This window comes from Phocoena sinus, chromosome 1 (assembly GCF_008692025.1).
Source record: "Phocoena sinus isolate mPhoSin1 chromosome 1, mPhoSin1.pri, whole genome shotgun sequence".
In the NCBI taxonomy this organism is placed as follows: domain Eukaryota; kingdom Metazoa; phylum Chordata; class Mammalia; order Artiodactyla; family Phocoenidae; genus Phocoena; species Phocoena sinus.
The window spans coordinates 140,232,825-140,249,680 of NC_045763.1; the positions used below are offsets into that span (position 1 = coordinate 140,232,825).

General features: G+C 42.1%; 1 protein-coding gene across 7 annotated transcripts in view; it reads left to right on the forward strand.

Annotated features, from left to right (window-relative positions):
* C1H1orf21 (chromosome 1 C1orf21 homolog) overlaps nt 1-16,856 on the forward strand; it is a 265,201-nt gene that overhangs the window by 99,233 nt on the left and 149,112 nt on the right. For all 7 annotated transcript variants that reach the window (XR_004349888.1, XM_032631797.1, XM_032631778.1 and 4 more), the window contains one exon: nt 15,262-15,356. Coding sequence is in view for 6 of the 7 variants with exons in the window: in XM_032631797.1 (XP_032487688.1) it covers nt 15,262-15,356 (95 nt within the window). In the remaining variant the exon portion in view is untranslated. The remainder of the gene's footprint in view (nt 1-15,261; nt 15,357-16,856) is intronic.

Here is a 16,856-nt window from a genome sequence, read left to right on the forward strand (position 1 = left end):
GATGACTCTAACCTGGTCACTTTCAGAGTGTGATTTTGTTGTTGACTTAACGTAGCTATACTGTGTTGGTGCAGCCAGACTCTAAAAAAGCAAGAGAAAGTCACAACTTATAGAAAGTCAAATTCTAAAGGATAACAAAGAGATAATAGTCTTGTGGCTGTTATATTAAATATATGCATAAATAATATTCTACTAACATATAATTAACGATACAGTTTTAAACAATGAATAAAAATGGTCTTTGGTTTATAAAGGTTGCATAATTAAAGTTTTTATTGAAGTATAGTTGATTTACAGTATTGTGTTAGTTTCATGTGTACAGCAAAGTGATTCAGTTATACCTGTATATATTTTTCAGATTCGTTTCTATTATAGGTTGTTACAATGTATTAATTAAATTTTCTTAGATAAAAGGGCCATTGCTGGGAAAGGAAATTGGTGGAGAGAGGGACAAGTATATGCAGTTCACTTACTTAAAAGTAATAGTTCATGCTTAAGTTATAATGTAAGTAGATATTTACATTTTCATTTAAAATATATTTTCAAAAGCTATGTGCGTGGCTATTAAGAACTGAAGGTAAAAGATTAAGGGTGAAGTGAAAAAGCATGGTGCTAAAATACCAATCTGTGAAACTAATGAATTTTTTTCAGATTGTAAAACAAAGCCAAAGTGGTACAAATCTGTATTTACATTATGTTACATTTCCATTTTGAAAACCACATTCAAGCCAAGCTAAATTGCATTTAAATTCCCTTCTAGCTACAGGCACCCATGCTTCACTGTGTAAATGTCACTGTTGATTTTGATCTATAACCAAAGAAGAAATGATCTAATTATATATGAAATAGGATTTTATTTTTAATGTTGCACCCAGCATTTTGGCCTTTATTGTGTCAGCTGTTCAACACAATATTTATTCATTAATCTTTTACTTCCCATTGCCTTCTTTCACTCCAGAAATGTCTCTTTATTTCAAAGTGTTTAGGTCTTGGGCTTCCCTGGTGACGCAGTGGTTGAGAGTCCACCTGCCGATGCAGGGGACACGGGTTCGTGCCCCGGTCTGGGAAGATCCCACATGCCGCGGAGCGGCTGGGCCCGTGAGCCATGGCCGCTGAGCCTGCACGTCTGGAGCCTGTGCTCCGCAACGGGAGAGGCCACAGCAGTGAGAGGCCCGCGCAACGCAAAAAAAAGAAGTGTTTAGATCTTGAGTTTTGACCATGGCTTTCCTCCTTTGTTCCTTGTCTTGTTTCCTCTAATGCAGTTGTTCAGTTGCCAAGCATTAAAATGAAAAGCAATATGCTTTTAGCTCAGATAAAACTCTGAAAATCACAGTTATGCATTCAAGAAATATTTATTGAGTAATTGCTAGAAACTGGCTTTTACTAGGGGACGTAACAGGTAAAAAGACAATGACTGCCCTCATTTTGTTCACATCCTAGGTAGTGACCCCGGCAGTAAACAGAAAGACATATAATACACTATCAGGTGGGGATGAGCACAATGAGAAAAATAACAAACGCAAGAGACAGTGATGCAGTGGCCTTTTTTTTCTTTTTTCTTTTTTCTGGGCTGTGTTGGGTTTTCATTGCTGCACGTGGGCTTTCTTCAGTTGCGGTGAGCAGGGGCTACTCTTCGTTGCGGTGTGCGAGCTTCTCATTGCGTGGCTTCTCTTGTTGCGGAGCACGGGCTCTAGGCACACAGACTTCAGTAGTTGTGGCATGTGGGCTCAGTAGTTGTGGCTCACGGGCTGTAGAGCGCAGGCTCAGTAGTTGTGGTGCACGGGTTTAGTTGCTCCGCGACATGTGACATCTTCTTGGACCAGGGCTCGAACCTGTGTCCCCTGCATTGGCAGGCGGATTCTTAACCACTGTGCCACCAGGGAAGCCCCGCGGTGGCTATTTTAGATTCGTAGATCAGACAAGGTCTGCCTGAGCAGTTGACATTTTTGAGCAGAGACCTGAAGGAAGGAGCAGGCCGGGAGAACACGCAGGAACAGTGTTTCAGGCAGAGGAACACCAGGGCCAAACCCCCGAGAGGGGGCAGCTGGTGGTTCCCAGGAAAAGTCTGAGGCCCTCAGGTGGGGAGAGTGGTGGGTGATGAACTCAGAGAGGCAGCCTGGGGTTAGACCAGGGGGTCCCCACCCTCTGGGCAGCAGACCGGTACCGGGCCTCACAGCAGGAGGTGAGTGGCAGGCTAGCGAGCGAAGCTTCATCTGCCGCTCCCCCATCGCTGCGCTGGCATTACCGCCTGCACCATACCCCCCTCCCCCCACCCCCCCAGTCCGTGGAAAAATTGTCTTCCACGAAACCCATCCCTGGTGCCAAAAAGGTTGGGGTCCGCTGGGTTAGACTGTGTGTTGCCCCCAAGCTCAAATGTGGGCTCTGGATTCTATTCTAAATGTGATAGAAGCCAAGAGAGGGTTTTGGGAGTGGGGGAGTAATGTAGTCTGACTTTGGTTTTAATGTTATGGCTTACTCTGGCTGCTATGTAGGGAGTAGACTGTCAGACCTGGCTAAGTCCAAGTCTACCCATAGAGCTTCCTGAAGGAGACAAGTGAATCATTTCTAGGCCCTCCCCAGTTGAGGGGAGGTCAAAAGGATTTCAAGGCTTGAAACCCACACCTAAGAGTGGGTGACATGGCTTGATCCACGGGAAACAGGTGCCTCAAACGGTGATGTCGGCTGTTTCTGGAAACTGACATGGTGGTGGAGTAAGAGGGGTGAGCTTGCAATCCTTGCCCTTCTGGTCTGGCAGATACTTTGTACACCCAGACGTTGGGTGTACCTCTACCAGATCCTGCAGGAGCAGTGGGGAACCTTATGACCCACTGGCCTTGATCAGGTTAAAAGCCTCTTTACACCATGTAAAAGAAACTTTGGAACATGTCCAGGTCATGCATTATACTTTAAGATCTTTGAACTCTCGAGATTTTACCTAACTCAGGCCTTTGGGTGCAAGCAGTATCTTAGAAAGGTAGCTGAAAGAAAACAGTACAGAAGATGTGCTAAGGAACTGTGGCTGTTCTGTGTCTCTGTGTGAACTGTCTTCCCAAATTCTCCTTTGGCCTGTTTGTATAGAATGGTGTGGGCCTTTCATACTTTTCTATGTGTTGAAAATGTCTGATTTAAGTCATTCAAAGGCTTAGAAGTTACAGCAGTTATTTAATTTAATTAATTTATTTTTTTACTATTTCCAGCTTTATTTACATGTAATTGACATAGAAGGTATAATTGAAGGTGTACAACGTGACGATTTGATGTACATATACATTGCAAAATGATTATCACAATAAGGTTAGTTAACACTTCCATCACGTCACATAATTAATTATCTTTTGTGTGTGTGTTTATGTGTGTGTGCACACGTTGAGAACATTTAAGATCATTTCGTTAGCAACTTTCAAGTATATAATACAGTATTATTGTCTAGAGTCACCATGCTGTACATTACATCCCCAGAACTTACTCATCTTATAACTGGAAGTTTGTACTCTTTGACCAGCATCTTCTTATATTCCCTCACCCTCTAGTTGCTGGCAACCACTATTCTACTCTCTGCTTCTATGAGTTCAACTTTTTTAGATTCCATATGTAAGTGATATACAGTATTTGTCTTTCTCTGACTTATTTCACTTATCACAGTGCTCTCAGGATCCATCCATATTGTCACAAATGGCAGGATTCCTTCTTTCTCATGGCTGAGTACTATTTTATTGGCTATATGTACCACATGTTCTTTATCCATTACTGCATCAATGGACATTTAGGTTGTTTCTATACCTTGGCTCTTGTGAATAATGCTGCAGTGAGCATGGGAGTGCAGGTATCTCTTCGAGATCCTGGCACCATCTTTTTTGGATGTATACCCAGAAGCGGGATTGCTGGATCATATATATGGTAGTTCTCTTTTTAATTCTTTGAGGAACCTCCATACTGCTTTCCATAGTGACCGCATCAGTTTACAATCCCACCAACAGTGCAGGAGGGTCCCCTTTTCTCCAAATCCTTGCCAACACTTCTTATCTCTTGTCTTTTTGATGATAGCCATTCTAACAGGTGTGAAATGATTCAGCAGTTCTTTTTTGCTACTGTACATCCCTGTTGAGGAAGCAAAATGGACCGTGGAGAACTTTCACTATCGTAATCTACATTTAAGTAGCTTACATATAGATGGTGGGTGAGGGTCACTGAGGACCACTTACCCATCAGCTCTGTGTCCTCAGGCTCGCAGTACAGAGCCTACCTCACAATTGCGATACTGCACAATTTGAATTTAACTGAACCGCTCAAATGCCCTTATGAATCCTTCCCGAAAGATAAATAATAAAAACAGCTACCATCTCTTACAAACAAATTGAGCAGAATGTGTTACTAAAATAGTCTCGTTCAAACCGACCAGGTTGTGGAAGATGGTGTGTTCTTATTTACTGTGCTGCTAGCCATTAAAGTGTCCTCGAATATGCTGTTCCCCCCACTCACCCAGACACGTTATTCCTGAAGAGCTATTCTTTGTCGCTGTCAGAACACACTTTAGTCTCTACGGGGAATCTAACTTGGCAATTCATAGCAACTGGAAGTGATCTTTTGTTTTATGTGAATGAATCTCTTGTGAGAAGAGGTAGAGACTTGGCAGGAGAGAGAGGAAGAGAGCGAGAACCCTCCTCGCCCCTCATATGCACATGTGAACGAGCTCTCTCCTCGCCTTCTGGGGCCTTTCTTCATGAGAACCACAGTGAACGTCGAGTCATGAATATTTTTTATAAGTAGGGAAGCTGTACTCTTTTATCACAAATTGTATTTTAGCTGTGCTTTTCCATTTTAAAAATTCAGTGGCAGTGCTTGTAGCCTTGGGAATTACTTTAACTGAAAACAACTCTATCCAATTTCTTCCTATTCTTGCTAATGATTTTGCTGCCACTAAATTATTTCTAATGGCTGTAGCACCCAGAAGTGAGCTTCAGTCCAGAGGCATATTAAAAGAATCACCAAAGATCACTGAAAAGCAATTTAAATTTTTACTGAATAAAGAATCCCAGAGGCATCTCATTCATAAACCTACTTCACAATGTACTGAAATCTATTCCCGTGAATCTCTAGCTCTCTGCCACTCTGGTGACTTTTTGTCTGTCTTTCTTTGGACTACCTCCAAAATCTCCCCTTTCTAATCTTCTGCAAAACTTTCCACTCCAGCCCAATTCTTCTCATTAGCTCTGCTCTTTCTGGTGTAAATCCAGGCTGCTGCAGTTTCCCGCTAACCTCCTCACCCCATCGCCAGACTGCATCACAAAAGAGCACAAGCACGTCTGGCCTGCTGGTGAGGTGCCTTGGGAGAGGGGGAGGGGATTGGGATGCTTAAGCATCCGGATTATTATCTGAGAATCTTTTCCTGAACAGAAATCCACTTAAGTCAGAACCCAGTTAAAGGAATTACATCAGATCAACATTAAAATGTCCTTCCTCCTTAACACACACACACACACACACACACACACACACACACACACACCATTGGCCAAATTGTTCAATGTTTTGGTTAACTCTATGGCAGCCACATTAAATGGGAAGAGTTTCTGGATTGATCATAGAATTTCCTAATCCTGACCAGCCATCCTGCAAATTCATGACCCTTGATCTTGGGCAGCAGTGAAGGATTAACTGTGAATGAATCAGCAGAAATTTATTGCCAGTCCTAGAAAAGCAACTCTCATTTCAAGCCCTCTTGACAGTGGAATGACATTGGAGTTTTATCGACTTCATGTACAAAGGAAGGCACGTGAGCCCCTCTCTTAGTATCTGTTCGTAATTGCTTAGTGCCTTATAGTTTACCCCTAAAAAGAAAACAACTGTTTGCGTTTATTTTAGATCTTATTTTATCATAATACATTTTTTAATGCCTGACCTGAAAAGGTTTATCTTTATCTTAAAGGTGACTTCCATTCGGGGAGAAGATCCATATTGTGATAACATTTTCTAATAGTTCTGTAATGGAAATCAGCAAACAAAGAGAATTTTTGTTTTTATCAGGAATTAACTTTACTACACGTTTGTGGGAAAGTCAAGTAAGAGCCTGGGATCTGAGTCAGACTGCCTGGTTCAAGTCCTGGCCCCAGTCCCACCACTTACTGGATGGTATAGCTAGATGGATGAGTGAACGTTTCCTTAGGATGGAGACATTGACGGTTCTCTTTCTTAGAGCCCTGTGAACATTAAATGGGCAGTTGTATAACAGATTTTCTGAACTGGATCTGGACCATTTAAAGGGCTCTATAGGGGGCTTCCCTGGTGGCGCAGTGGTTGGGAATCCGCCTGCTGATGCAGGGGACACGGGTTCATGCCCGGGTCCGGGAAGATCCCACGTGCCGCAGAGCAGCTGGTGCCGTGAGCCATGGCCGCTGAGCCTGTGCGTCCGGAGCCTGTGCTCCTCAGCGGGAGAGGCCACAGCAGTGAGAAGCCCGCGTACCACAAACAAACAAACAAACAAAAAACGGGCTCTATAAACGAAAGCTCTCATCCTCCTCCTCTTTCTCCACCTCCAGTGAAGGAAGACATCCTAGATTTATTGCTTGGTCTTAATACTAGGATCATATATCAAAACTGTAGTGTATAACAGAAGGCTTAAAAGGAAGTTATCTCTCAAAATACAAAGTTTTTGTAAAGACATTGCAGCATTTACTGTATACTGTAGAATAGCTTCCGTTTTCTTCCATTAGATGCAGTGGTGGTCAAATCGCCATTGTAATGAAGAGTCTCACAACCCTTACTTTGATTGGTATATTAATTCCTAACTTAAGGAGCACAGGGATGGTATCTTCCACCGACAGAAGCTCCAGACGCCTGACAAGGGAGGCTCTGATAGTTTCCCTGATGTTACCCATGAATGTTAGTTGTCTTTATAACTTTTATTTATGTCACTGTGATTTGCAAATATGTCCATATCCTTTCTGAATCCATTCATACTTCATGCCTGTACCATTTCTCAGGGTAATTATTTCCTGTGCTTTGCGGTTTAAAAAAAGAACTGGCTTTGTGGTTAGGAGCCTGGCCCTGGATTCCAACCAACCTGGGTTAGAACCAGCACTGCCACTTGACCAGCCAATCAAGGACTAATCTCTGCAACTGGAAAATGGGTTATAATACCAGCCTCATAGGGCCGACATGAGGATTAAATCAAAGCAGGGGAGAGGACAGACAGCTGGGCAGGCTTTTTCTTGAACGGTTATCAAGGATAAGAGGAACCGCACCAAGAATAGTAGAGAGGACTTAGCTGGCCTCCAGCTTTTCTGTGGTTGGTGGAAAACCAGCACTCCATAAGAGTCAGAGCGGGGCTCTTGAGAAGCTGGGTAAATGGCTGTCAGAACCACCATGTGTGCCCTCCCTCTCTGGAAGTGGCTCGCCACTCATTCTCTTTCTTGGTTAGGAATTATTACTGTATGATCCAAAAATTAAACCCCCTCTCCATAGGAAAGCCTTGGTTGCATACGCATTCCTAAAGGAGTCCACGCTGGATTTGCATCTGGTGGCATGTCTTTTGTCGGAGCGTGTCAGAAGATGCATGTTCCGGGGCCCTTAATGACTGGCCAGTAGTTCCCTGGTCACTGAATGAGCCTCAGATGAATGGAGGAGATGTGCTATCTGGCCTCTGAAATGATGCAATGATTCAGGAATGAGGCCTGCAGGTCCAGTCTTAATTATTAAGGGTGCTGTAATGAGGGAAGCTTTACCACCCTCTCATCCTTGCAGCTGTGGACACCTCTCAGCTTGTCCTCTTCGGAGGCGTGGACAAGACCCTAAGAATGCTAAGAGGCCATAGCAGCCGTGCACAAGCATCGCAACGCACTCCGTTCACTCAGAGAAGTCTATCCCCTGCCTCCACGGCACACAGCTGGGAAGTCACCAAGCCAGGTCCAGAAGAGAAAGGCCCTTGGAAGCCGGTGCTCTGTCCCTTGTGATTCACTGCTGTCCCGCCAAAGGGGAAGGAGCTGGGATCAGGTTCAGTGGCAGCTTCTTTGCCCCTAGGATGGATCACACCCCATCCCAGCCACTCCCTGTTCTGCATGCTGTGATATCTCCCCATCACCAGTTGAAGGCATACCTGTCAGGGAGGCGGGAAACAGGTTCTGGCAGATGTTGTGTCTTAAGCTCCAGCCCCACCAGTGCCCCACCAGCTGACTCCAGGTAAAAACTCCACCCTCGTGAGACTCTTTGTGGCTGCTTTCTCTGGCTCTTGGCCAGTCTTTTCCGTGTGTTCTTCCTCACCTTCCTCACCTGACTGGTCCATCTCCACTGCTCCATGTAAGTTCCACCTTTGCTACACCTTCTTTCAGAGAGAGGGAGAAAGCCTTGGATTACGATGGTTGGGGGGTCTCTCCAGAGGAGATGGTTGAGGACAGGCCAGAGGACAGAAGCTTAGCCTGTACCGGTGGCTTCAGTCTGGGCCCTGGTTGGGGAGACCGTATCCCCCTCAGAATGGAGCCTGCCTCTGGTAGGATTCACATACCAGGTCTTCCTGCACTGGCCCTGGCAGCCTCTGCTCCCTACATCCCTCGAGGCCCCCTGGAATCTGCGTGTTGGCCGTACTAGACCACTTGCAGTGTTCCTGTCTGCCATGCTCTCTCTGGTTGTTGAACTCACCGTCCCCTTGCCTAGACCTGTCCTTCCCACACACACACCAGTGTTCCTCAGCGCTCCGGTGAGATAACGTCACCTCCTCCAAGACTCTCCCCATCCTTGCTTAGGGGGGTCCCTCCCTTCTGTTCTTATTACAGTCACCCCACACATCTGCTTCATGGCTGCAGACATTCTGCACTCTATTTGCTCATTTTCTTAAATCTTCCCCTACTAGCTGTGAGCTCCTTGAGAACAGGCTCTGCTTCCCTTCCCTAGGCATAACCCCAGGACTGAGTACTACATTCTCTGGCATGCAGTAGGTGCTCAATGAATATTGCTGAAATGAAGAAGGAAAGAAACACAGAAAAGACAGCAGGGGATAGCCTAGCACTTGCCTCAAAGACAGAAAGCAGCTAGTTCCTTCCACCACCTCATGTCTGAATGAAAATCAAGAGGCGTTTTTGCCCAGACCTTTTGGGGCCAGAAGTATGTCCATAAATTGGTATAGTTTACAGAGAGCTCATATCACAGTCAATAGGAAAAATGCTACAACTCCAATTAGAGAAAAGAGGCAAAGGATATGAAGAGATATATCACAAAGGGCACACATGAATGATCAAAACGGGGGGAAGTATTCAGTATCACTAGTAAATTTTGAAACATCAAAGTAAAATAAAAATTAGATACCATTTTCACCCTTCAATTCATTGCATATTTTTAAAAAGGATAATACCCCTTATTAGTGAGGGTGTGCTGAAATGAGTTTTACGTGACTGAAGCAAGACTATATGTTTTAGCTATCTCTGATTTTCAAATATATCCAAGCATTAGGTTTCACTAGTGAATAAGGATACAGTAGACATATGAGACTTGCCCTCTTAGTGATATTAACAGTTTTCAATTATGAGATATCATAAAAGGGGATATGTAAAAATATGTACAATCTTCCTAATTCCCCTAGTGGAAACCCAGTGGCCAGGGTTTAATCTTCCACAAATATGAAGTCTGAAAACATAATTTCCCTGCTTGTTATTTTTTAACAGTTTATATTTTTAGACCATGAGCACTTCATGTATTAGACAATCTTATTTTGAAATTAGTTTTCCTTTATTAGCTTGTTTTGAGACACACTCTGAAAAAGACTGAGAGCATTTTGTATTAAATGCTCCAAAGCCTTACTTTAGAAATATTCAAAACATTTAGAACGAGCAGTTCATAATTACCCTAGAAATTGCTTAATGATAACTATTACATTGGAAAGGGCGAAATCACTTTCTGCAAGTGAGGATATAGTAATTATCGTGAAGGGACTGCCTGACAGAGAATTGATACTGGTCTATGAGGTCCTTCAGCTGAGTCTCTACTTTGTGCATAAGGTTTTCCAGAGTTAGTCTGTCTTGGTGGACTGTGGCTGAGTGGAATAGGGTCAGCCTACTTGTGCGGTCAGTCTAGCCTGAGGAACGTGCTCCAGGTAGCAGAAGGGTTCTCAGAGCATAAGCCTCCCCCCAAGACAGTGGTTTTCCCCGGGCACTGTCTCCCCCCTCCACACCCCCTCCATTGCTTATCACAGAGCCCAGCCCATGGTAGGTTCTCAGACTCTCCTGAACCTCACCCATTCACTCTTGTGCCCTCAAGGAAGGCCGAGACTAGGAGCTGTGCCAATGGCAATAATTGAGTTAGGATATAAAGGAAGATAGAGGAACATTATTTTCTTGTAACCCTGGTTTCACTCAAATAATGATCACTTTTCTTTTTCCTGTCATAAAAGTTATTTATTGTTCTTTTAAAATTATGTTTTATTTTAATTAAAGCACTATATGCATTTAGTTAAAAAATGCTAAAGGCTTATCCTGGACGATAATATTCCCTTCTCACTTTACTTGTTAGCATAGTTAAGTCAGAATTTTCAGTTAAATTAATTTTTGATGTTTACATTATGCTTTTTGTTTTTATACCTTGATGGATTTTGTGCATTAGAAATAGTGTTCCCTGCAGAAGCAGCACAGTTTTTCTAAAACAGCAGCCAACATTTATTATGGGCTAGGCACTGTTTTAAGTATATTCATATATTAATTCATGTGACTCTATGTGTGAGATTAGGTACTATAAATATTCCCATTTTACAAATGAAGAAACCAAGGCACAGAAAGCATGAGTAAGTTGCCCAAGGCCATATGGCTAGTCATTCAAGCTCTAGAGGCTAGGCTCTTAGCCACCGTGAATACTCACCTCTTGAAAAAAATCTCACCAAGTAAAGAAAGATCCTAGGCAAGAATTTGAAGTCGTACCAGGATTTGGGGACTTGAATTTAGTTAGCATGGGGGACAGGATGTTCAGTGGGAGAAACCCAAGGGAAGTGAGTTTACACTAAAATGCAGAATAGTTTAGTCTTTTAATTGGTTTGTTTATTTATTTTTTTTTGCGGTACGCAGGCCTCTCACTGTTGTGGCCTCTCCCTCTGAGGAGCACAGGCTCCAGACGCGCAGGCACAGCGGCCATGGCTCACGGGCCCAGCCGCTCCGCGGCATGTGGAATCTTCCCGGACTGGGGCACGCACCCGTGTCCCCTGCATCGGCAGGCGGACTCTCAACCACTGCGCCACCAGGGAAGCCCTGGTTTGTTTATTTTTATAAATACTTCTTTTACCTCTTGTTCCAAGTCCTCATATTTTCCTGAGCATATAATAATAATAAGTCTACTAGAGAATCTTCATGCAAAATTTGGATGATGAAGCAATCCAGTGAAGATGCCCAGATGTTGGATTGTTTTGGTATGAGGACATCAGCGCAGTTTTTGAAATCGGAACAGTCCTGGGAAAGATTCATTCTGGTACATATGTCATTGATCAGAAGAAGACTTGAGTGTGAAAGTATCAATAGATACGAATTTCACCGTTCTAGGAAAGAACTGTAAGATCCCTTCCTACGGGCTTCCCTGGTGGCGCAGTGGTTGGGAGTCCGCCTGCCGAGGCAGGGGACGCGGGTTTGTGCCCCGGTCCGGGAGGGTCCCACGTACCGCGGAGCGGCTGGGCCCGTGAGCCATGGCCGCTGGGCCTGCGCGTCCGGAGCCTGTGCTCCGCGACGGAAGAGGCCGCAGCGGTGAGACGCCCGCGTACCGCAAAAAAAAAAAAAAAAAAAAAAAAAAAAAGATCCTTTCCTACCTCAAAGAGTAGCATTTCTAGAACTCTTGCCTGTCTTCCTTCTTCCCTATCTAATATGTACTTTTATGAGAATTGTTAACCTTTTAATAGTTATGGCATTATGAACTCACTCCAGCATTCATCTTCTAATTCACTCACTTTGAAGTCAGTTCCGTTGTTTATAAATGTAACCTTGTAGCAGATCTTCCATCTGCAAAACTTGGGAGGACAGGATAGGGGCCAGTGAGTTGTTGACAATGGAAGAATTGACAGGATCCTGAAAATGGGGATGATTCCATAACATCTGAAGCAAGTCCAACCAACTGATCACCTTCTAGTTCTAAAAACCTAATTTTATATATGTATATATGAGGCACTTTACGTCAAACGTGAGGCGCAGAGATTTGGTGGGCAACAGTGTGTCTTTAGCATGATAGAGCTGCCACAGAAAGTGTAGCCCTTTCTGATGGAATCTGAGGAATAAAATGCTAAAAATATCACCACAGCAGTGCTTTTACCCCAGATCTATCTTGACTGGCACAGCCTGCAACTGTTTATATAGGGAGGAAGGGGAGCAGGTTCGAAACCGGGTGTTAGCCTACAGCTCCTGACGTGCATTTTAAGAAGCCACCTGACAAGATCAACAGGAAGAAAAGAAAAATTGTGAACAGGTGTGAGGGAGCCAGAGGAAGACAGTCTGCTTGTGGCTCCTCTTAATTAAGTTGGCAGGTTGTTCTGTTGCCGGGCGGGGCTCTCTGGCTTGTAACAGTGGCTCTGCTACTTGCAGTTGCGTCCAGTGTGTGATCTGATGAAGGGGCTAAAGTCCAACACGGATTCCCCTGTGCCCTCACCAAAAGGAAAAATGGATTTCCGTAGTGGTTGTGTCACTGCCATAACCCGAAATGCTCCATTGGTCCACACAGAGTGCCGTTCCTGACGGCTGCATCGCCATGGAAATGTGTGACACGTTGGTTGGCGAGTTGTCTGTTTCCAGATGGGCATCTTCATCCCCAGCACCAGCCTTTGAGAGACTTGACAGACCGTTTTTAAGTATTTGCTTTATACAAATTGTGGTTTATCTAAGGGTCTTGCTGGCTTTTTTGTTTCATACCGCGACGGATTCTGTGCAGTGTGTTATGTAAGTAATAATGATAGGTCTGGCTTTGCAGTCGTGGCTGTTTGTTTTTCTTTTTTATCCAGTTATAGCGTGTTCCACAAAGACAGCATTGGCTAGCCAGGCGTGTTTGTTAATGACACACTAAAACCTATCCTCTTTCTAAATTGGTGATATTATAAAAAGTCTGTATGTGGGATAACACTGCTTTGAAAGACATGTAGCCAGCAGCTTTTCTTCATTGAAGAAAAATATTAATAGTTTGTCTACTATTGATACTTTGAATTCAGCTGTGTTTCCTGTAGGGATAAAAAGAGAATGAAGATTGAATATCACTCAGCTGTTTAGAGAGTGTCTACTGTGGGCTGTGGCTTAGGGGTGGGAGAGGACAGCGGGCAAGGCAAGGGCGGGTCTCCTCTAGAAGAAACCTTTTGCTGTGCCGCAGGCAAAGGACCGTCTTTTGGGAGGCTCTTTCAGAAGGTTCTGCTTAGGTCCTAAAATGTTATGCTTTCCCCATCTCATCATGTGAGGTTTTGTGTCCTCTAGACAAAATGATAGAGTCCACTGGAATTGTGTTTAAAACAAATAATGTATGTATGTGTGTTTATATTTAAATAATTAGAGACTCACTGTAAGTAATTAAGATCACAATTTAGATCAGTTAAATGTTAGTAATTATCCCAGTGAACCATCATTTATAAATATTAATGTTCCAAACTGAAGTTAGGGAGACCCATCTTTAGCTATTATTTTTTTCCTTTATTTTTTGTCTCTGTTTAATTGTATGGGAGGCATAATTAGGCAGTGTCTTTTTTTTTTTTTCAATTAACAAGTGCTTTTCCAACTTCTGAGTAAATAATCCTTAATTAAATGTGCCAAATTTATTAACTTTCTCTTATTTTTTTCTCTTCTGAGTACCAAATTGGAATGTGAAATTCTGTATTTTGTAATTGTGGATCAGAACCCACTGATTAACTTGTTAATACATTTAGGACATGGTATTCCTAAAGGACTCATTACTGTAACCTCATACCAGTCTTTCTAACTTCTTTAGAAAGAAGCAGAATCCATAACTACCTTGAATTGTCAGATGGAAGAAACAATTGGCTCAGCTGTGAACATGGAGTCTTTATTCAGATATATGCAAATGTATTACTTTCATAAGGATGATAATTTTGAGAAACATTGGAACAGCATAATTACTTGAAGAAATATTAACTGTAACAAACATCTTTGGGGGTAGCGTGTTAAGGGATAGTATGAGGAAGCCTGAAACTATATAGGAAATGGTATTATAAATAGTAAGGCAAGAAATTATATAAGCATATAGTCATTGTAGCAAATTAACCACAGGCAATAAGAAAATATATTGCAACTTCCTAGTGATAGACATCTGTCTATTAGGTAGCCTTTTATAGACATTATTCCATGTCATATGCTAGGCAATCATCAGTTTGTTGGTTGATGAAATTTTCTAATTCCATAATGTCTGTGATTTTTCCTACACACTGGACTAAAGGTGACTCAAAGTCACACCTGTTTTTGACCTTAGTGTGCCCAAGTCATTTCCTATTGACAGAAATCTGGTGAAAATGTCATCATTGGCATCACCAAACCTCTGCCCTGGAGAGGAACTTTAATTGCAGGTTTTCCCAAGTTTCTTCTATGATGTGTTTTGATATTGGAGTTTGTTGTACTCTCTCTCTGGCTGTTGCAAAGTCCAGGTCCCGTCCATGGTCCACTATACTGTCCCGCCTTGAGTGATAGAAATACCTACCAGTTAGAGCCGTGTGATATTATGGCTCTTCATGTGTGTGACTTTACAGAGAGATTAGAGTCTGTATGTATCATATGAAATCGTTGCAGACTGTTCCACATTTAATATGGGAATCACCAACAGGAAAATTTCAGTTTCCGATTGTTTATATCTATTTGTTGATCAGTTAAGCTCTTTAGTCTTACTTTGTTTTTCCAAAAGAAAGAAATTCAGGTGTGAACTTACTGCATAACGTTGCTGCCACAGGCATTTTGAACGAATATTCTCAAGGAGAAAAATCTCCTTAAACCATTATGCGCTATGCCCTAATGTGTATAAATTCCGAATAGGCTTTAGATATGGAATAACCTCCGTTTCTGCTGCCACCATCTGCTCTCTGTGAAAGGACCAGGCAGTGCCACTTTCATTAGCTGCCTTCGTGGTGCTGAGCTTTGCCCAGTAGACAGAGGACAGCGCCTCATAAAAAGAGGCTGGTGAAGCTTCTTCCAGATTGTTTCAAATGAACCCCATAGAAAGGCCGCAGGGAAAGGGCTCTAACAAATTATGCTGCTGGGCTTTTCTTACTGACACTTTTCTCCCATTGTGAAAAAAGTTATAAAATGTCTTTTCTTTTTTGGTACTCAGATGAGTATAGGATCAAACCGGTGGAAGAGGTCAAATACATGAAAAATGGGGCAGAAGAGGAGCAAAAAATAGCAGCCAGGAACCAAGAAAACTTGGTAAGCATTGACTTTCTCGTATAACAATGAATTTTGGTGACAGCATTATAATAAAATCTTCACTGCATGTTTAACTGCAGCTTACACGCTGGCATGAGATTTCTTGAAAATGCCGTTGCTATTTATAGCTTGCCTGGAAGCTGTACCAGTACTCCTGTATCCTGTTTGTTTTTGAACAAGCCCTTCTTTCATCTTCATAGAGAATGTTTCAGGGGAAATGTAGCAACATTATTAGTATTTCAGAATGGTTAAATTTAAAGGAAAAAGCATAAAGTAGGAATGAGTTTTATGGGGGTGGGGGCATTACCTTTTTTCTTTTTCTCTGCATCCTTTAACTCGTGTCCAGATCACAGTGAATGGCTAAGTTTCATTATTCTCGATATGTAGTGTTGTTAAGGAAGTTGCCTTTCAAAGGAAAATAAGGTACTTTGAAGGTAGGTCTTTATCAAATTTGTACTTCACTTTCACACTGTTAAGGTATTGTGGGTTTTGAGTTAACGTGAGAATTCTAATGATCTGAAACATAGTTAGGAAACTCTTTCTCTAATACAAATCAATATACATGTTCCACCTTAATATTCCATCTCTTAAACAAACAGTAAGTTATCATATTAGCTGATTTTTTAAGAGATTACAGATTGTTAAGAATATGCATTTATTCAGTTATGTTGGAGCAGAATTGTTTTTCTCTTTTGCTTTGGGATTAATTGCTATTTTTTTCATGTTTGAGTGAATGTATTTTTAAGAAGTTTGCAATGTCATAAAATATTTTCACTTGACTTAAACTCCTTTTTCTGTTATGTGCTTTGTTTTTCTGATTTCTGCTACAGCAGAGGGAGTCGGCAGAATATTCACCAGTGCTCATGAGTATTTAAGGCTGTCATTTTTCCATGATACACTAATGAACATAACAGGCTCACTCTTTTTCCTCTATTCTTTTCTGAACATATGATCTACCACCTGAAAAACTCAAGTATCAACAACTGAGTATTTTAGATCATTTTAAAGGAGTGAAAAATACTCTGATAAAATTTTGCTTTATAAATGGGATTTGGATTTTAAGGTATCCCTTAAGTCACAGAGGTTCATCATACCTGTGATATATTTTAACATCAATACTTAAATCCAGAAAAGGTAGCTATGACTAAATAGGGAAGTTAATATTATCAGACTTTTTACATGAATTTTTTTTTTTTGCTTTGAATAGATAAATAGAAGATCTGAGTAGTTGAAACATCAGTAGTCAGTTTTCTACTGTATTTTATTGAACAGAGTTTGTCCTTGCTTGATATAATTTCATCTTAAGTTATGAATCTCATCTTTAGTAATAGTATTTCCATTGGTGGCTAAAGAGTCTTTGGTGACCAGTCCGCTGGTGGCTCTTTCTTAGATGTAACTACTAGTGTCCATCTCTACTTCACATGCTTGTATCTCTGAAATCCTAAGGAAGGCAATGACTTTTATCTTACAGCTTGTGAGTTTTTCCTCAGTGTTGCTCTC